Genomic DNA, 22,483 nt, shown 5'->3' with positions numbered 1-22,483 from the left:
GGATTTTGTACTCCTGTTTAAAACTACTGTAGATGTTAGTCAGCAAGATCAGTTATGTTTTAAATACATTATTCATGCTGAATAGTTAGCTGTTTTATGCCAATTTGGTGTTTTATAGAAATTAGAAATATTTTGATATCCAAAGACTGTGTAGGGCTTATCCAGATGTTTATTGACCAAAACAATTCACAGATGTTTGCTTATCTTTCTGTTGAATGTCCTCCAAAATTTGTCGATCCTAGAATAAGAATACAAGTACAAATGGAAAAAAAAAAAATTAGTAAGGCTAATGGAAAACTTTATGCATGTAAATTATTTTGGGAAATTATTCAAGGAAGAGAGAAAGTGAAAAATGTAAAAAATTAAAAATAAACCCCATACTTTGTATTTATATAAAAGAATTAGGTTTCCCTTTCTGTAAAAGTAGTTTTGCCATATTCCAATTTCAGCTACACAAGTGAATGTCCAAAGCATTGTTCTGCATATGAACTGCAATTAACTTGCAAACATGTAGCTCAAAGATGACTAATACTTAAGTGCAATATAACTGCTTTTTTTTAACTTTGATTTCTACTACTTTACTTACAGATTCTATCAGGTTCATGCATTATTTCACATGCTGTATCTCTGTCCAGAAATTCCAGAAGAAAAACAATTATGAGGTAAGCTTCTACAAGCTATAAGCATTCATAACTTGAGTACGAGTGCATTTCTTAAAATATCTTTATTTTGGTTTCATGAACTCAAAACCGCTTGGGATGTGTTACTCTTGCAATAGAAAGGTCACATTTATTCATATGCACTGAAAAATGCTTTATAGCTGAATTATCCTTTTAATGTAAATAGCAAAGATTTCACTTGTGATGTAAACTTTGCAATACGAGAATTAGGTTTCCAAGATGTGGTTGATCAGGGTGCTAGATAATCTCATCTAGGCTCCCTTTCCCAAAAAATGTTGGACCAGATGATCTTTCAAGGTCCCTTCCAACCTGGGCTGTTCTATGATTCTATGATTCTATGAATTAATCTGCTCCACTGTAATTCTTACCTACAGCCCTCTTAGGCTAGTCTGTATGCAGCTACTTTTGCTAGTTTTATGCTGCACTCAACAAATAATACCCTGGACTATCTCCCTTTTTACTGTCACTTACGGACATTTATGTGTGTGTCTTGACAGCTAGATCTGCAAGAAACGTGAAGTAGAGACAGAAAATTTGGCAAATGAGAGAACAGTACTAGGACTGAAAAAATCATGGGATTGGGAAGATTACTACTGAAGTCTGTGATGGGATAATAGGTAATAATAAAAGAAATAAAGTTGATATCATACAGAATATGGGAAAAATGACCAGCAACAAATGATCATAATTATCATCTAAGCCTTTCCTCCCAAATTGTGAATATACAGGGCAAGTGACAGAGAAGTACAATGAAATAAATATTTATAGAACATAAAAATAAAAGACTAGAAAATGCATTTGTCTTCTTTAATTTCCTTCCATCATTTCTTTATTCTTTTATTTCTTTTTTGTTTGGTCTGTTTGTTGCAACTATCCAGAGCGTCTCTTTTCTACTTCTCTTGCTTTGCAGGAAAAACGACCTTTACTGTCCTCTCATCTTTTTCCTTTGGTCCATCCTGCTTCCTCTTTTACACTAATATTCTGCATTCTTATCTCCATTCTTCATAAAATCTTTAATCTGCTTCCTCTATAGCCTTTGTTCTGTCCCATGCACTGTTTTAGGCTCCTTTTCTTCTCCCAACCCTTTTAATATCCTCACCTTTTTTTCTATTCCTTAACAAATCTTCCTTCCTCTTCTCTGTCTCATCATCTGTTCATTTTGAGAATGAGTTCACTCATTTGTTCATTTCCATTAATATTCCCTAGTTCCTAATAACCAGGTGACTAATACTTCACTCCTTACTCTCAGAATACTGCAGCTTCCTTTTATGCTCCTTTTTTCTCTGCTGGACATAGAGAGCTGTCATCCGTCACCCACTTTCTACAATACGCCATTCAGGCATACAGGAACTGTCTCCCATTCGTTCTTTTCATTATAGACATTTTTTTTCCTTCTTTCCCATGTGTTAACTCAACTATTCTGCTTTATTAAAGGACTCCTGTTGACTATCTCAGTCTTGCTATGATTCCCACTGAGTTCACTGCACTTCCTCCACTCATGTTTTTCTTTTCACTACTCCTTACTTGAGATTTTTTGCACAATTATTATATGCTTTGCGTTATTTAGAACTGGTATTTTTCTAGAAAACTATTATGGAAATTATTTGATTTAAATGTCTGAGAAAATATTATTCTGGGGTGAAACAAGAACACATTTTCACAGTAGATATTCTATTGCACAGAAGGCTAAGGCAAAATACTGATCATAAACATCAACATTTTTCATATTTTGCTGATAGCCTACTTCCAATTTTGAAACATCACTTTTGTGTTGCTTAATTTATTTCTTATTTACTGTTCTCCAGTAAACACATAATAAGCATATGTTATGCTTAAAATTCTTCAGGAAGTGTTAAATGTTGTTATTTTATAAAATATACTTGCCTAAATGTTGTCTTTGTAGAAGTCCAGAGATGGTGATTGGATGTCTTGTGACAGATGACTGTGGGGAAGGTGATGTAAATGGATACAACTGAGGGGTTCTGAAATCAGAAGTAGCCCATGACCCCCTTCTACTACTCTGTGATCCAGATGATGATGTAAGTGAACATCCACTATGTGGTAGTCCTATTGGTGTGGATCTGTTAATGAAATTAATTCATGGCTATGATTTGAGACTGCTTTCATAGAACAAGAGATTTCAAAACCGCTTAAATTCACACTGTTAATATTTTAATAGAAAATGCTATAAATTATTGTGTTCTACATATTCCTTATCATGTTTTTACTTCTTTAGGATTTTTACATATTTTAAAAAGCAAAAAAAACCAGATAATATGAGAATCAGAGATGGAAAAAAAGAAATATTTTGTTATATATGTTTTAAATTTGTGCTACGAAGATATATTTGGCTTAATGGTTATAGAGAACAAGAGTTTACCTTTTCTGGAACCATTTTAAGTTTTTTATTGATGTTAATAATTCTCACAGTTTGAGACATTTTCAATGTTTAGATGAAAAACCCGAAACACCTGCTACACGCTGGATGAAGATGTTCAGGTTATTCAAAGAATAGCTCTTGTGTAGATATTGTGTTGTCATCTCTAATTTTTAGAAGAATTATAAAGCAGACACGTTGTTGCACTTTCTTACTATAAAATTACTACCCTTTGTATAAAAGTACCATGACTGTGGATGTCCACCGTTACAGGAACTCAGATTATCTCTGCCTATTTTTGAAGAAAGTGATTTCAAAATAAAAGCTTCCAAAAATAACAAACATTCATATAGGTGATAGCTAGCCTGCACAATAACATTTCTTCAGATAGAGAATATAACCTTTAAACATACAGATTAATACAGACCAGATAAGAGAAATTTCAGTCTCTCATAGGAGACAGTAACATCTTGAAATGGTATTTAATTACCTTGTAGATCCTGCTCTACTATTTTGACTTGACATTATTCCAGATGACTGAGAACTTCTGTAGAATACACTACCTGTAAGAATCAAATTTTTGAAAACAGGACCAATATGAATTACCCATTTTACTTAATAGATAACTTTGGAAACAAAGATTAGTACTTTAATTGCACTATTTGCAACAAATTCATGATAGGTTTATTCAAGAATTAGAAATGGTGCACAATTACAATAGGCAATGAAAAGGAACTGGCTGACAAAATAAAGTCACCATGTCACTTGAGAAAGGATTAAAATAGCCCTAAAAATTAATAATGTGTTTTTACAGTTTAGCACAGACAAGACATTTGCTGAGGTGTGAGTTGTCTTCCAGTACCTCTTGCTGGAAGATCCAGCAAAAGTGAAAGCTATCAACAGTCCTCAGCAATACTCCAACAGAAGTTAAAGGTGAAAAATTGTTTTTAGTCTCACTAGATTAATCCTACATAGAGCTTAGCCATCACAAAAACACATTATTGCACCATTCCTGCAAATCTTGTTCAAGATAAACACATAAGTTGGTTTCTTTCACCTTCTTTAATTTATTAGACTGTTATTAGACTATCAACATAGCTCTGCTGAGGTGCTCCAGTTCTTCAGCTATTCTTTTTTCCCCTGTCCATCTCTGAGAAGGAAACTTTCTTTGGTGCACCGTTAAATCATTGTTTCTACTTGCCCTTACTTTTGCAAGTACGCTTTGATTCATTCAGCTTTGTACACTGCAAAACTTTACGGGTTGATTCTGAAATGTGCTGAACACATAAGTGTTCCACATATAATTTTACTATCTAATTAAATGTCTATTTATATTTAGACACAATAAAAAAACAGTTAACCTCAACTCTCGCTATCTTGTTACCCATAAATTTATAGGGAAGCATGCATTTAAGAAGGATCTGAACGTATAAATCAGACATAACATAGAAAAAGCAATTTTTGCTCCTTCATTACAACTGCATTGCCATTGCACTTGTCTTTGTTTCAGATATTTCCACCAAAAACACAAGAGTGCTAAAAGCTCCTTATGTGGCTGGAGATGGCTGAAGGCAGCCGAAAAACTGCCTGAGCATGGACTGTTACCGAAACATGCTGAATGTAAAACCAAGAATGGGAGGGACACAGGAAGAGACACATGAGAGAGTTGGGGTTGTTCAGCCTGGAGAAGAGAAGGCTTCGGGGAGACCTCATAGCAGCCTTCCAGTACCTGAAGGGGGCCTACAAGAAAGCTGGAGAGGGACTTTTTACAAGGGCATGTAGTGATAGGACAAGGGGTAATGGCTTTAAACTGAAAGAAGGCAGATTTAGATTAGATATAAGGAAGAAGTTCTTTACTGTGAGGGTGGTGAGGCACTGGAACAGGTTGCCCAGAGAAGCTGTGGATGCCCCCTCCCTGGCAGTGTTCAAGGCCAGGCTGGATGGGGCTTTGAGCAACCTGGTCTAGGAGTCTCTGCCCAAGGCAGGGGGTTGGAATCAGATGATCTTTAAGGTCCCTTCCAACCCAAACCATTCTATGATTCTATGAATGGTAGACCTGCAGAGCATTAGGAATTCTGGGAAACTGCTCACAAATAAACAATACTTAAGGAGATTGCACTAATTTCAGTAGGCTGTCATTCACATCTTATTTACAGCAGAGTGTTACCCAAGCTCTGCAACAGCCCAGGAATGAAAGGAAGTACAGGCAGGCAAAATGTCTGATACTTTATTACAGTGATACGGTGAAAAAAAATCACCTTTCTGAAGAAATTCTTGATCTCAACTTAATTACCTCTCTATTGTTATGAAATACTTTTGTATCTTCCATTTAGTTTCCCTGCCTTTTCCTCATGTGATTTAACATGACATTATGGACAATGTTAATCTCTGGTAACCATAAACAAATATAATTATGATGGTTAATAGGGGTCAACAACATATATTGCAAGTATGCCTGTTCTGTTTAACCATACACAGCATTACGGTATTTTCTTTGCAACTGTTGACTGTGATTGCTCAGCAAAAATAATTTTGGTTACAAGTAATTATTCACAAAACAGAGTAGGTGAGTGACCTCCTTCAGTAAGGAAGACTTATTTCATTCTTCATTTTTAACCATTTCCCATCTGCTGGATTGATGTCTACATGATAAGTTCCTTATACCTCAACACAATTCAAGTTTGCTTAGTAAATTGCTAATGTACGGATTTTAATTCATTAATCCTCTTAATGTAATACAAATGTTATCCAGTTATAAACTTTATTTTTACTCACCCATACGTCCATCTTGTGGTGGAGTTATTAATGATAATCTTGTTGGACCGGTCGGTGTCTCGGGCTAAACAAATGGCATGGTATTAATTACAGTGTAATAAGTATGTTAATTATTAAGGTATTTTAAGCAACAGTGTTACATTTTTGAGGTCTATAAAGCCTGCAGATTTCTGGCGCTCTCCACTGCCAGTTTTGTTCATAGCACTAAAATGCAAAACCTCAGAAGTCACTAATTTTTAGAGATCTGGGGGGGAGGGGAGAGGTGGGAAGTACATGCATTTTAGTTTTATTGCAAGAAGTCCTCTCTGTCACATTCAGATAAGAAAAATATCAGAAACTTAAATCATTTTCTGCGCTGAGATTCCATTCTTAAGCTAGCATCTGTTCCTGGATGTTACCTCTCCTAATCAGAATACTAATACAGTGAAAACCTCCTGCCTTCATTCTCATCTTAGAGACATCATTCAAAGCTTGCAGTTCCCTGCTCAAATATCAGGTTCTAACACTGCTTTCAGACCATTGACTTCTACACCTAGATTTTTCTTAACATGTTTTCACATGTTAATATATATATGCATACTATACACACATTGGTGCCCCTGAGCACAGACAAAAGCAAGATCACCTGGTCAAGCAGCAAACAAAATTGTTTATGAAAGGTGAAAGATAATAACTGGCTTGATTTCTGGCTTAAAAAAACAAAGCTTTTATCCATCATAAATGAAATTTCAGGAATGCTTTCAAAATCAGTGTGATGTGATGTTAAGAGTGCCAACTGATTTACCTCTTGTAACTTCAGACATCTGCAATGACAGCATTTACATCCAACCTGATCCCCCAAAATTCCCTTTATTGTCAAGGAATAGAAACAGGAATGAGACCAATAAGCGTCCTTTAGAATGAGATGAATCACACATACTAATCCATAGGCTATACCTATGGATATAGGTCAATCTATGGATATAACTAATCCATAGGTTATAAAGGAAACCCTGAAATGCTAGCATAGATCTGCACTGCAGAAATCTACATGAGGTCTGGTGAAAGTGGATATCTTACATATATTTCCATTCCTTAATATATTAGAACTTAAATATAACTGCAACTCTCAGTTTCATGCATTAGCGACATTTATTTTGGAAACAGTTACAATGTTTTTATAATATAAATATACTGAGATTTCAAGAATTTGCCATTTAATTTAGCATCAGAAGTTTAAAAGCTTGTATATGGCATGTGCAGAATATAATTCCAGAAATCAATGTTGCGATTTATTTCCTTTTGCTTTCTTTTTGGCGAGCATCTGACTTCTACTAAGCATCAAGCATATCTGAAATCAGCATGTACGTAAGAATTGTTTGGGGGTGGGGGGGGAAGGATCCTATTTTTTGCAGTATTAACAGAGTAGGAGAAATCAAAAGCTTATATATACATGTATATATACACACATATGTACAAAAAAAACCACTTACTTTCCTCATTGGCGAAGGTACAGGACCAATTTCCATTGACTCCATTCTTACAACAAAGGTCAAAATAAGTATGACATTGTAACAAAAATAACACATTCATTATAATGACTAAAATTACATTATATTCTCATGTTAAATTTGATTAATAATGGAAAAGCATAATACATAATGCATAACACATATTAGTATTTAAGACTTGTTCCAAAAAACACTAGCTGTAAGAAAAAATCTATTAATTGATTGTGAGCTTTGGTTTAGACATTTACAGAGAAAGTTATTTTATGATTAGCATTGTTATTCTTGGATTTAAGTCAGAATAAATATGCATCTTTATATATTTGTCACTTGTCTCCACAACAAGGGCATTCTGAAATTTTATTTTTTATAAAAAATAAAGTCAAAGTCACAGGTATAGAAAACTTTTAGCTTGAGCAAGCTGTATGTTTGATTTATTTAAAATATAATGAGCTTTAGACAACAACAACTTTAGACAACTACAGTGTACGTATAGGTGTCTGTACGAGTCATTTAGCTTTTCCCTACAGTCAATGGGAAGAGCTTCTCACTAATTAATCAATCTATCTGTCCAGAAAGTCTTTAGAATAAGGTGCATCATGCTTAAGAGTTTTTTCCAGTGAGTACAAAGGCAAGCTATACAAGTAGTTATTATGTACACTTGGATAGATAAGACCCTGCCCAGTTCTTTCATACTTACACAGTTTGCAGAAACAAAACACAAAATCAGAAAATATATTTATTTTAAATTCACTACAAAAAATGGCTTTGTGTATAAAATATCAGTATGTTGTCACTCTTAAGATTTTAATTGAAAATTAGCAGATTTGTACCTACATTTCAGAAGTGGAAAGATGACCAGGATGAAGAGAACATGCAGAGTAACCATTCTGTTTTCTTGAAGGAACTAAAGTCATTAATAAATTTATTATTAGAACATAGATATATGCAGTGATATGTATTCCACAGTTAGTATATTAAACCAACACTTCTTACTGGAAAGTGGATTTCTACTTGTACTGGAAAATGGTAATTGTGTAGTTTGTTCAGAAGGTTTCATACTAAAGGGGAAACAGAAGAAACAACAAATATGAATTGAAAGCTGGTTTGGTTAGTTAATTTGTCTAGCTGGTCAATAAAGCATAAAATCAAAGCATTTTATCCATCAATAGCTGTTTTCAGCATGACACTATTTGCCATGAAACTAAATAACAATCTATTTGATAAGCTATTAACTTCTCTATATCATAACGTCTGTATCAGTCATGACATGCCCAACAATATCAATTTAGGATAACATTATGGGAAAGTACTTTATGGGAGCCAAAAATCTTCATTTCAATGTATACATTTCCCAAACTTTAAAAAATCCAGTTATCAAAAGAGATGTTGGCATATTTATGCTATTCACCAACAGCTACGTAAAACTGATACCTTTGCCAATAGCCATAAATAGGAGGAATATGTCTGCTGGGCATGCAAGAAGCCCTAGGTCATGGTCTCTTGGTAGAACTCTGAAAAATCTGAAAGTCAGTAAGAACTCTGCATTTGGTATAACCAAGATGCTATTTATTTGACATGCAGCCAAGAAAAAGGAGGCAGTGGATAAAAATATATAAACTATGATAATCCACCACATACATAGTTTCCTTTATACTGTTTTTCTTTCAGTTATATTGCACCAAGCAGCATAAGAGAGCATAATACAGTATTATGTGCATGTCAGAGTCAAAAGAAAGTCTATACTGAAAAAACACAGAAAAGGAATAAAGATCAACAAAATTTTGCAATTAAATTGCCAGCTTCATGAACTGGCTTATTAAGGAGATTTCAGCATCCTTGATCACTGGTATTCATAAAGTGGCATTCATGAAGTGCTTCTCTCAAGAAGATGGATCTATACGAAGAAATACCTTGTAACTATACACTAAATACTCTTAATACCCATATTCACTAAAAGGGAAAAGCAGACCAAGCCTGTTAGGTTTTTTTCCCCAGTAGTTTTTGAAATCTTAGAAAATGGGAATGATAAAATACGACACAGAAACAAATGTTATATGGAAAATGTAATAATTTCACCATAGGTGGATCACAGTATCTGATATCTTTTTTGTTTTGTTTTATGTGCTAGTAAGATTTTTTTAAACTGTAGTAAGATAGTACATTTTTTCTGCATTAATTCAATTTAAACATTAGAGTGCTGTATAGACCATGGGGACTTTAAGATAAGCAGAGATAAGAGCAATTAATTCAGGTAAGTATTCTATAATTAATATTAAAAGGGAAACAACAACAAAAAATGGTGAAGAGAGTGTAGAAATGTTATTAGTTATGTCCCCTTCTGTTTAGTCTTGCAACTGATCCTGTTTACTATACTCCCTGATAACTCAGGGATAGCCCGCAGTTTGTGAAATCTGAAGACGGAAAGTTCTGAAGATATAGAAAGTTACATCAATATTGAGGAGAACTACATAATGATTTAAAAAATATGATATTTTTAAACAAATAATTGAAATAAAATTTAATTAAATGAAAAATAATAGCACAGAGGCCACTTAGGTATCAAAAAGAGCTTTGGCCTTAAGTTGGAAATAAATAAGATTAAAAGATTAAGGTTTATCAGTCAATCAGCAGGGGGATAGCGATGAACTATTTCTTGGCTATGTCTTTGACACATTTGTGAAAAAAGACTAATTTAAGATGAGTCAGGAAGTTGATTTTTACTAGAAGCAGAGAAGATGAGTATCATGTTACAAAACTCTGGTAATTTTGCAAATGGGATATATACTAAGAAAGATATCATACTACTTTCCAGGCTGATGCTGGAAAGCCCACTGGAAAAACCACAAACATGTTAATGTAAATGCAAATAAAAATTTTAAAACTTAATATCTATATGATAGAGATTGTTAAAAGTTCATTTTTACAGTAATTACTGGCTTGACTTTAAAAATAAAAGGACTCCTTCCTGACAGGCTTGATTAATGTGAAGAAAATGAACCTGATGACAGAAATCACTGTTCATTTCTTTCTGTAAAAATATGCTTCTTCTATTTATACAACACAATATATGAGAAAGGCAAATAAAGCATGACTTTTTTATTGTTTTATCAATTAAACTTAATGTTGTCTGATTATAAGACTTTCTCATTTACTTTTGCTGCTTTAAACCTCTTACCATTGTATCTGATGCATTTGTTGTGTTACTTTCTTGAGAGATTCTTCCAACTTTACCGTCTGCGAGATAATCATAGGTTTAAACAAAATCTATTTGTGTGATATACAACTTCATTTTCATACAGCTAGTATTCTAAAGTGTTGAAAGGTTGTTTTCTATGGGTTTTAATCTTAGATATCATTGCTATTCCAGATTTATTGGGGCAAGACTATAGCTGTTACATGGATCCATTAAACAGTCAGTCTGAAAAAGATATGCTTCTTTTTGGCAGTTACAGACCTAGTTTGAATAAGTTTTGTTAAGTGTGTTGGTAATATTGGATAAAAGAATACTAAGAAAAGTGCTTAAAAATAGTTTGCTTTTATTTTTCTTCCTCTTTTCCATATCTGATATAAAAGTTATGTTGCATAACTTGGGGGTTAGACTAGATGATCTCCAGAGGTCCATTCCAAACCCAGCCATTCTGTGATTTAATATGGGATTATCTGGAAAAGATACCAACAACTGTACAAAATACCAAATACCGTGTTCCTATATTTCTCATTTCAGATTCAAAATTTATTCAGTTCTTTGCAGTATCTATTTGTAATAAGCTTATGTGAAGAGTATTTCCTATTATGTTATAGACACAACAAAAATATCTCCATTAAAGAATGTTATGAGCTCGCAAAATTGAAGAACATTAAGGTCAAGAACATTAGGTCAGCTCCCTAGTATGTGTATGTTTTACAGTCTTTCATTACATGATCATACATTATATTTTATGAAGGATGTAAAAATTTACTCAATAGCCTCAATACTGCATCTATATTTTATCCTTAATTTCCTTTGTATGTCCTTACTCCTTCATTACTTCACACTATTCATATTTTGATTTGAAGACACATTATGAATTTTCCTGTTAACTTTTCATGCTTCTTCTCACAATATTATTTGAATTCTTTAATAACGTTACCTGATATACCTTTACAAAATCATATTGTTTGTGGGAGATATTATGCTCTTTTTGCAGATGTGAAACTGTGAAATTTAAAGACAAAACCTAATTTACGTAAGATCTGATTTTATTCTTCTTTTTTCTTTTTCCTAATGAGAGCTAGGTTCGATTAAGAAAGTGACCAGTACAGATGTCAGGAACAATGTACTTTACCCTGTCGCTCTGTAGGACTGGATCATTTTAAGGCCAAAATATCTTAAAGAAGGTGAATAACTATTTGGGTTTTAATATCTTTGGGTCCTAACACAACACAGGGTCTAGATTTGCCAGGAACATGGACGTCAAGTGCCCACACCACACACCATCATCCGCTCCCCAGTATCTGTACAACTCACAGAAACAGCAACCAAGAAGCTTTTATCAAGGTCATGAGAGCTGTTGGTTGATGGTGACAAGGATGACATACTAGAAATGAGGAAAGGGACCACAAATAAGATAGCCAAGCATGAGAACCCAGTTGTGAATTTCCTTATGCAGTACTCTGCCTTTCCCAAAGGCCAAGACCTGCAGAGTGGAGAGTGGCAGAAAGAAGCACTTGTGTCAAAGGGTAGATTTGTGCTTCCTCACCACCCTGTGGGTCATTGCCATTTGCCAAACTGTTTATACTGTAAATCATTCTTGCTCTGTCCTTTTCCCACTCACCTTCATCTCAATGCCAGTGGCAGGAAGACTCAGATGAAGATTATAACCCTGAGTGTGAGCATCTATTTCCACTCTCTCAACCTGTGTGTCTCTGCCAGCTGTGATTTAGCCTTCCCCAGCTCCTTCAGACTCCCACCCAGGAGCCCTGAAAGAGGGAGCATTGCTAACTGAAACTCACGGGAAGGAGACAGGTATATCATTGCACAGGGAAACTCTTCTCCTTGCTCACCTCGGCCTCACTGTCAAACCATTTCTCCACCAAAACAGCCTCACCAGTGCTAGCCACAGCTGCACATAGGGTATTTAAGACAACCAGCCTCTTCTGACCCTGATCCAATGCAAGCAGTTTTAAAATACTAACAAATACATAGAATGGACAAAACAAGAACAAAACCATCCAAAACATTGTGCCATTGAAATAGCAACAAACTACACCTCCAGCTGTTTCTATACTGTCACCTAAACACCTTCCTTAGGTCAAGCAGCATCCTTGAGTATTTCACAACCTCTGTTAAATGAATATCTCAACCGTAAATAACTTAGAAACTTACCATCAAAAAGTATCAAAACTCTACACAGATTCTTTGGAGATAACATTTCTATTTATGCAAAATTCTATTAAGAGCTTTATTTTACTTTGCCTACAGGTTTCAGTTTTACCATGTGGAGTCAGTACAATAGATTAGAAGGGGGGATAAAATCAGGATTCCTCCATGGCCTCCTGGCTTTGAAAGCAGGACAGGACCTTGAAAGAACTACCCACTCCACAGTACACTAGGACTGATCCCAAAATGCAGTCATGGAAAACAGGGGAGAAAGGGCTACAAAGAGCTTAAGTTTCCAAGCTGTTCTATCCATGAGAACCATACCAGATGCTCTCCTCCCGCATGAAATGGCCAACTGGCCAGCTATATAAGTTTGCCTCTATCATTTCATACATAGGGCATACATGGGTTGATTCAGCAGTATTGCCACATAGCTTTAAGTAATATACCTGGACATGTCCTTAGAACTGAATGAAATGGTCAAATATTTTATCAAATATTTAGAAACAGCTGAGAAATGAAAAAGAAATTTTCTTTCCAGCCTACAGAGGACGAGGCATTGTCACAAATTTGGTACCTGTTCTCCACAGAATCATTAATTCTATTCCTCTTCCCATTGAGCCATCCCTAACTCAGGGTACTAGCCCTTAGTCTTGTTCTCTATTGCTCAAGCTTCTCATTTAGTTTGTCAGCCTTAGTCTTCTTTTCCTCCAGGCTTATTATTGAAGTACCAATCTCTCCCCACCTCTTCCACTTTCTCCTCCATTCAGTGAATTGGTTTCTTCTCTCCCTGTCCTTTGACTTTCCATTTAATCTCAGTCACCCCTCAAAATCTATTTTATTAAATAATAGTAACCATAATTAATAACGTCCTTACAGATTTTAAACAATTAAAAACTGGTATTTATGACAGAAATGAGGCAATACTGATAAATTATTCTAAGTACTCCAATAAAAGGTGAATATTTTTTCTAAAAATAAACCAAAGTAACAAGGCAAACATAAGCAAAAAAAATAAGAAAATCACAATTACAGTTACCTTTTGTCTGTGGTATGCTAATAAATGTTTACGATGTTTTTCTTGAAATTCTGAAATCTAAAAATAAATACAGTTATATCAAGCTTCACTTAATTACATTTATGCAACCTCAGCAAAAAAGTGATGGAGAACTACTTCACAGTATTCAAATTTTTCTATATTTTAACAAGTATTTAACATTTATTCTTCAAATCCTCTCTAACAAAACATTCCAAATTACTATCAGTGCTAGAGAAAGTCTTATAAACTTTATGCAATCTAGTATGACCTACCCTAGAGTTGGTAGATTTATTTCACTGAATTTATATTTTAACATTATGTTCAATAACAAGGTAAAGACATTGGAAAGCCAGTTTAGCTGCAGTGTTTCTTATTCATGAGTGCTAAGCAAACACATAAAATTAATGGCAACATAAAAAGTAATGTGTCTTACTGGCAATTATAACTTGCCTCGTAAAAATATCCTGTTAATTAAAAAATAATTGTTAGACACACTGTCTGGTGGTGTGTAAGCACTTCTTGTGTCCAAATGAGGATCATAAACCATGACAGGTTAAAAGTAAAAACACACAAGGTAGGCAAGACAAGAGCTTGAGGAACAAATTACAGTGGGCAATAACTTACTAATAAATCTTTCTTCTCACATGTTAAGAAAACTGCCAGAAAATGTGTAGGGATAGAGACAACCAAGAAGAAACACTCAGAGAAGGTAAATCCATAGCAGAGTATCTAATTGAAATGGTTACTTTTTATTCACTGTAGAAGAGCCTGGGAGGTTCCCATTGGATACTCATTCAAAGGATCAGAAGTGTCTACAGAAGAACTGATGCAAGAAACAGCCACTCAGAAAGTAATGGCTCTGAGCTGCCTCCCACCACTCAGAAATGAGGTCTTGGGTCTATAAAGGAGAAATCTGTGAAAATGTCAATTCAGTGCTCAGTACCAGTCAAAAAAGCAAATCAGGTCTTAGAAGTGGCTAGAGAAGGAATAGAATAGGGAACATCATTATTTCGCTTCAAAAAATGTATGTTACTATATCCTGAGTCTGCTTAACATCTCAGAAATTATATAGTAGGTCTGGAAATAGTTCAGATTAGTCAGAGGTATGTAAGGGTTTTGGTAAAACAATGACCACATAGAGTATGAGTCTTCAGGGCTGAAAAAAAGGCAGTTGAAGAAGGGATTCTTAGCAGTCTAAAACTAATGATTAGCACAGATGGAGTGCGTGGGAATGGTTACTTTTTCCTCTAGAATGGGATTCAAGCGTATCAAATGAAACCAGCAGGTAGCAGGTGAAAACCTGAAAAAGGAAATCATCATCACACAGTGTATAACCTGTAGACCTCCTTTCCATAGTATGTGATAGGTGCTAAATATGCAGAAAACAACCTGACAATTACATGGGGAAAAATACCAAAAGCTTGTGAATGCAAAGCCACCAAGCCCACTTTGAGAAATCCCTGTGCCACAAGCTGTTGAACGGTGGGAGGCTGTTCTGAAGACATACCACTACATAGCAGCCTTGCTCTCATATGCTTTCCTAAGCACCCGCTGTTGTGACAGGATATTAAATAAGATAAACCATTGCCCTAACAGAGCAAAAGCTGCTCTTATGTCTTTTGATGCTGGCAGAAGTTCTGAACATACCTTAATGCCTTAATTACACTTCAATATGTTTCCCACAGGTCATCTCAGGCTACAGAAAACCCACCTTAGTCTTTTGAGATTGTGTCCGTTTTTTCCTTTCTTTGATGCATTACAGAAGTTTGTATTCATGTGTGATTGGTGGTATAGCTGTATGGATTTGTTCAGTTTACAGAATAACTGCTGATCATCGTACATGCTGTTAAAAAGTGTGTATGAAGGACAGATGAAGGCTTCTTGTTTACCTTGTGTCACCTATGTATCTTAGGAGGCAGAGTGCTGAAGAAAGGGACCACGCTCAGCTTTGGAGAAGTTCGTGAAACATAGAGTAGAGCAAATGTGAATCCATAATCACCATTAAAGAAAGCAGGTGATCTTCTCTGGGTTACTTTTCTGCTGGATCAGCAAGCTCACCGCAAGACCAAACAAGTACCAGCCCAAGGGAGATGAGAACACACAATGAAGGTTGCAGATGTGTTCAGGATGGATGTACTACCACAGTTCAATCTAGAGTGGTTGAAACTGCCACTGAAATGCTCAGTAGGATAGACAAGGACAAGGACAAGTCCCAAAGCCAAGCTGAAGACATGCAGAAAATGAGGAGGCAATGGAAGTTTTATGTATTCTTTTGGCCCGGACAGCTACTGAAGTCGTGGACTGAAAGCTAAGGCTGAACGAAGGCATCCTGCCTGCAGTTTACAGAAGGCAGGGAGAAAATTTACCTTGAAATCTTTTATTACATCTGTCTGAAAGAAGCAGACCTGTTTTGGGTTAAATCACTTTGATTTAAAAAAAAAAAAAAAAAAAAAAAGAGAGAGAGAGCACATTCAGCTCAGGGTTTTAGCCAGCTCAGGTTTTCACTGTGTAACTTTTTATTGCTATAATTAGGGCACACTATCTGGGCATGTTTAAGGTTCTGGCATATCTAATTTTTCATTGCATGGCATTGAAAGTGATTTTACATCATTAAAATAACCAGACTAGTGGTCCTCAGACAGAGTTTGAAAACATAAGCAGTGACTGTGATGAATAATTTATGCTTTGTTAAAAATTTTGAAACTGGAATTAAGGAAGTAAAGATGGTAACAGTCATACAGTCATTTTCAAGCATTCACTTATATATTTTTCCCATTTATATAAAAATCTGTAGAAGTTGCTGATTATTTTATAGAGTTAAAAAGTTATAAGGCAGATTCACCTGTGTTATTTCTTCTGAATATTTCTTGCATAACGTGTCTATTCCCATGAACAGTGATTGAATATCAGGATTTGTCTATCAGGAAAAGAAAGTATACCAATGTTAGCACTTTTATTTGCAAGCTATATTAAATAAAGCATTTTGTTCCTTAAATTGATTGATGTATATAAATAAAAAATGGACAGATAAAGAGTAGGATGATACAGAAACTGAAAACAAGCCTAGTTTTAATTAATCCTTATTAATCATCTGGAAGGCTTTGTGCTTATGTTTAAATATATTACACATATATATACTTATTGTAACTAAGACAATAACAATTTCCAGAGGACATTCAAGGAAGATGTTGTGCTCCCCTGGAAGAGGCATTGCCTTCAGACCAAAAGCCAGGTTTCTGGCAGTCCCCTTCTGGGCTTTTTGGTTCCCACCATCCCCAGCCACATGGATGCATTTTATAATCAGTTTTGTTTCAAAGTCCTTTTTCGGAATGGTTCCAATGCTGACTGGGATCCCTTTATCTCTCCTGCCTGTTGGGCAGCAGAATGCTATCCTAGCATAAGAAAAAAGCCCTAAAATCATAGTTGAATTTTTCAAGTATTTTATGACTGAGACTTTTAATCAGAGATCGTGATGTGGCTTCACAAACGGCCATCTGTGTTTTTAGAAAATGCTGAGTAAGTGCTCTGTACCTAAGCTATCATTGCAATTCAGGAACATATTTATTATTTATAGTGAGAAAGAAATGCTACAAAATATAAAGTGAATTTCAGAATGATAGTGGCACTTGGACATCTATCCAAATCTACAGAGCAATGTAGATAACTTAGCTAAGTGTTACTTTGATCCAGAATACATGTATTCCTAATTTATTCATAAGAAAAACAACCAAAATACAACCCCAAAATAGTTACACTAGTTATAATACTGTTAAAATAGTTACATTAATAAGAACTAACAGTGATCACATTTCAATCATCTTCTACTGTAACTGTAAGCAGCTTTTAAAAATGAGGAATCTAGATTAAAAAAAAAAAAATCTACCTATAAACTGTAAACTGGAAGGTTCCCTTTCATATATCGTGATTGTATAATAGAAGATAGGTTTATGACTAACAAAAAGTTCAATAGAAAAGCAAAAACAATCCCAACATATTTAGATAATAAAAGAAGATTGTCCCAGAAAAAAGACATCCTTCAGGTAAGGAACCACCTTTCAAAATCCAGTTGAAAAGAACTGAAACTGTTGCAGGCAAAATGTAAATTAATCCCAGAAGTACTAAAGAATCTCAAAAAGTTTAAAAAATTGAAAAAGAAAGGTGAATTACTGAAAGAAATAAGAAGTAAGACACCTGTGAATGAAGCAACAGTTTTCTAGGCTACTAAGACAATAGAAAAGTGTTATCACTTAAATTAATAATATTGCATTGGAATAAAAAAGAATTAATCTTTGCACCGTTTGGAAATGCACAAACATATAGAGAGACAATATTTTTACATACTCCAAAAACAATATAACGCTAGTATAAAGTCAAATATCCAAGACTAAATAAGAGCTGGGTTTGCCAAACTTATTCTCAATGTGTGCTTCTATGATACATATTTAATAATAAGAGTGAATTCAGTCTCATATGTATGAAAAATAATTACATGAGGAGCTGAATTAATAACATGGGTTTGCAACAGATTTGTATCTTTTGTTCCCCATATTCTGACATCAGCTACTTCGATGTCCTGTATAGCAACCCATAAAAGCAAAGATGACATGCACTTTTTGGTTACTGTAGAACTGAGCATGTGGCTACCAACTGCATTTTCGGTTATTGACGAGCTGTACTTGCACTTCTCTCACCAGGGGAACTAAACTGCTTTTCCTTGCTTTCCCCAGCTACTAATTTTTATAGAACTCACAGGAGGAAATTAATTGCATTTGAAACTTCCTCTGCTCTTTTGAATTTGGTTGACATTAGCCAAAGCATTCAAAAATTTCCCCAGGGTGAACTGGAGACTGAGAAGGAGAAAACCAGATAGACAGCACAGTGTGACCTATCTATGGTATTTAAGTAAACACAAACAAGACAATAAAATTTCATCTAGAAATATCAATGTATTCATAAAAATATATTTGGCATCTTTAAAATGTATTCATAGGAAGCAAGCTCTAGAAAACTATTTAGGGTCCTAACAAAACAATGACCTTGGTTTAAGAACCTATCAGATCTGAGAAAAATAAAAACCGACCAGCTTCGTTGCTGATTTAAAAACTTTTTAAAATAAAGGTTTGTAGAACACTGTTTACGTTTTATCTGTTGCATGGAGGAGTAGCAGATGTTAACATGATATTCTGAAATAATGAACAGCGAGATTCTGATTTATCATAACACTTAACCATCCTCTGGGAAAAAGCAAGTGGGGATCGTGAGACATAGAAGGAAGATATAAAGGTGACAAGCATGCCTTACTGTAAAGATTAGAATAGTTAATGTGTAGATGTTGATTGCCCCAATATACAATTTGATGAGGTGTTTTAACACATTTATAGGACCTCCTACTCATTGGGAATTCTTCCATAGCTTCAAGCTCATAAAGGTTACCAGGTATATTTCTCCTCAGGCTCCTGAATTATAGAGCCATGACTTTTTTATATGCATCTTTAATTATCATTCCAATCATTTTATCTGTTCTTAATCAAGGCTAAGCAATCATCATTAATGTCTTTTTTTAAAGAATATGGTAATTTGCTTCCTTCCAGTCCTCCAGAGCAGTGGCAGGTTCTAATGAAACATCTAATATTTTTGTTAGTATCCCAATCATTGTGTTTTTAAATTCTTTCAGTATTTTTGAAGCAAATTATCAAGTTCTGTTGAAATGCTGCAATTTAAGACTGATCTAACTTCAAAATTAGCTTTGTTTTGAGCAAGGTGTTGGACAAGATGACCTTCAGAGGTCCCCGACAACCTAAATTATTCTGTGACTGGAATTAATAACAAAACTTGCAGCCAGGTTAGGCTGATATGGGAAGCTTATTAAAATACCTCCTTTAGAAGTTTTATGAGGGGCTTTTTTTTTTTTTTTTTTAATTTGATTACTGTGTGCATTGTTCCTTTGTATTATGTTTGCATTCTGTTGTTTTGCTGTAATTTTTTATTTTTTGTAGCATTGTCTTCACCCTGTTTCAGTTCTGCAAGAGTCTGTGTTTACAAATATGAAATAAGTGTAACAGTTTTATATACAGTATGTAGAGGTAGAGATTTCTGTATTTAGATAAACATCAGCTCAGTTTTAAATGTATCTAGAGAAATCATGCCCTCCTTCAAGGTCACCGTTAATTGCTTAGTCCCCAATTGTCCTCTATTTTATATCCATGATTGCCTTATAGCCTTGTAGGACTTTATGTGTTAGCTGTATTGAATGTTCTTACTATTTTTCTTCTACCATTGTAAGGCAGGCTTGTCTCTTAGGTAGGCATCAGTCTAGGAAAATATAAATGTTTTCACAACCCATTTATGAAATCAGCTAAGGAGAAGATGGTTCCTGGGAGAAATGGGAAAATTAAATCTTTCTAATGATTTCTCAAGAAAGAGAATTAAAAGCTATTCATTCTCTAGTGAATAACAACAATTCCCAACAATATTTCAGATCCTCTCTTAATCACATGGCCATGAGGAAAATAGTTAAGCTTAAGAGAATACAGGGAAATAAACCTAATGCACTTGAAAATATCGATGCGCTACCATGCAGATTTTCGATTCAGTCCACTACATGAAATAATTCATTACAGTCCACTTTCTCTGATGTACAAATACCAAAGTCAATAAACGTTCTTCCAATTTTGAAAGTAGTCACTGATGTTACACAGTAGCCAGTCACGTTTCTTGAAAAGGCTGGAGTGATTTACAGTCCAGCAGAATCTGAAAACCTAAAGAGTTTCTGTAGGCTTTTATTTGAAGAAATCCATAAAACTAAAAGTTGTATAATGCATAAGTATCTAAGCCTACTAACCTCAGTAAATATTCATGTCACAGTTGGCAAACAAAAGGGAAATATTTTGTAATGCAAATAATTTAGCTGTTAAGCAAACTACAGATTAATGTAATACAACAATGCTAAAGCTTCATTTACCTGTTTTGAAAGCAATAATGTATGACAAGGAGTTCTACAGATCAAACATTCATCTTTTTTGCCTGTAAGGTAAAGACACATTTAAAATATACATCAAACTCAACAGATTTTGAATACATTTTTAACAGAATTTAATGCCTAAACCTTTGTTTGGAGCTTGTGGAAGGAATCTGAAGGTTATACAAGAAATGCAAATAAACATGAATAAAGAATTTGATTCTAAAACCATTACACACAGTTGCACAGGGAAAATGTCTGTGAATGTCATCAGGTCTTACTCCTGCAAATAAGCATTCATGTAAATGATTTTATGAATATCATTAGTGTCACTGAATGCAGGTGACTTTTAGTTCCTTTGATTTAAATAGGATTACTTGCCTGGTTTAATTATATGTATGCTTAAGTGCACTAATGAGTTAGAGTCAACTAGATATATGACTTTTTAGATTGGGGCCCAGTCTGGCTCTCTTTATAAAATATATGAAAACTTAACTTCAAAGAATTAATAATTTTACCTTGTGAATTTTTCCAGTGAAAAATTAATCACATCACTTTTTAAAACTCTATCATTTTTTAAAATGTCTCATTGATTATTTGCAAACATATTAGCAAATATGTATAGTAAATTCATATGACTACAATATTCACAGTTGATAATTTTACTAGCTGCTTCCTTTCTAAGGGTTCTAAGGATCAATGTTTATAAACATCTTTAAAGTGTACATACATTTTAAACTTGATATTATCATTATTATTGAAATCACAGAAAAAAAATATATAATATCTCAGGGTTTTTTCTGTCAAACAATATTAACAGCAGAAAGGAAAGCTGTTGTTCAGGTTCTAGGAGTCTGCAAGTTATATTTAGAGGCTGCATTTTATGATCCTCTCTCCTCGACAGCAACGCTGTGAAAACTTTTAGTCAAAATTTTTTCGTTCTGAAGTACAGATTGATCATTTATTCTGTGTGCCCTTACAAAAACCAGGTCATTTAGCATGACCTCAAAGGCAAAAACATTGATATTTGTCTGCTATTTTTTTCTTTTGAAAAGCAACTTCCTTATTCCACTATCTTTTCCACAGATCTTCATCTAAGCACCTCACAGGAGTCCCAGAATATGACTCAGGAATTGTATACAACACACAAGAGCTTCAAAACATCACCTCCAATCATCCTAATGCTGCTGAAAATTTTCTAGTGTTTCAGTGACAATACTGAGATTTAAAATGTCTTAAGATTATTAGCAAAATCTGCCCTAAACAGATCCTATGTTTTGCAAATTGCTCTTTCACTAATGAAAAAGCATGTCCTTTCCAAACTTGGACAGAACAGAATGCCATCTTATTTTTTCTACAATGCAATCATGGATCATAAGCATCCAGACTCAGGTTTTATTAAAGCCTCCAGTTTTCTGCAGCTAAGGCTTGCTCTCAAAGCCACATTGCTCCAGCTAGATCTATCTGGAGACACAGGTGGTTTTTACTATTTAAAGAAAATCAATACCAAGAATTGAAAAGGTTTATCAATAACATTCGATTGACAAGAAATGTTCAAGCGTTTCTTTTTTTCCACAGTGAGTCAGAAATGCTAACAGTTAAGGTAAATATGTGCACACTGGCACTGCCTGACCCGCTGATGCAGAGGGCCGAGCCGCCCGTGCCTGCAGCAGCCATTACCTTTCTGGAGACAGATCTCACAGATAACATGGCCACAGCTCGTGAGGCTGAACCGCGGGGTGGGCTTGCGGGGCTCACAGAAACAGACATTGCAAAAGACCGGGGCGGCCATGGGACAGAGGTGC

At 34.7% G+C, this 22,483-nt stretch overlaps 1 protein-coding gene across 1 annotated transcript; it reads right to left on the bottom strand.

Moving 5' to 3' along the window:
• Positions 1-200: 200 nt before the first annotated feature.
• RNF212 (ring finger protein 212) lies at positions 201-22,470 on the bottom strand (the record flags this gene model as incomplete). Its single annotated transcript, XM_082316034.1, has 12 exons — positions 201-238; positions 2,565-2,761; positions 3,548-3,616; positions 5,829-5,896; positions 7,305-7,350; positions 8,157-8,226; positions 8,316-8,380; positions 10,498-10,556; positions 13,721-13,777; positions 16,563-16,637; positions 20,682-20,743; positions 22,359-22,470. The coding sequence occupies 12 exons, from the start codon at positions 22,468-22,470 to the stop codon at positions 201-203; spliced, it is 918 nt and encodes a 305-aa protein (XP_082172160.1).
• Between the last annotated feature and the right edge of the window lie 13 nt (positions 22,471-22,483).

The sequence above is a fragment of the Platalea leucorodia genome (genome assembly GCF_965183815.1).
Source record: "Platalea leucorodia genome assembly, chromosome: 6".
In the NCBI taxonomy this organism is placed as follows: domain Eukaryota; kingdom Metazoa; phylum Chordata; class Aves; order Pelecaniformes; family Threskiornithidae; genus Platalea; species Platalea leucorodia.
The sequence above is the reverse complement of the archived record's forward strand: the minus strand, read 5'-3'. Positions and strand labels throughout refer to the sequence as shown.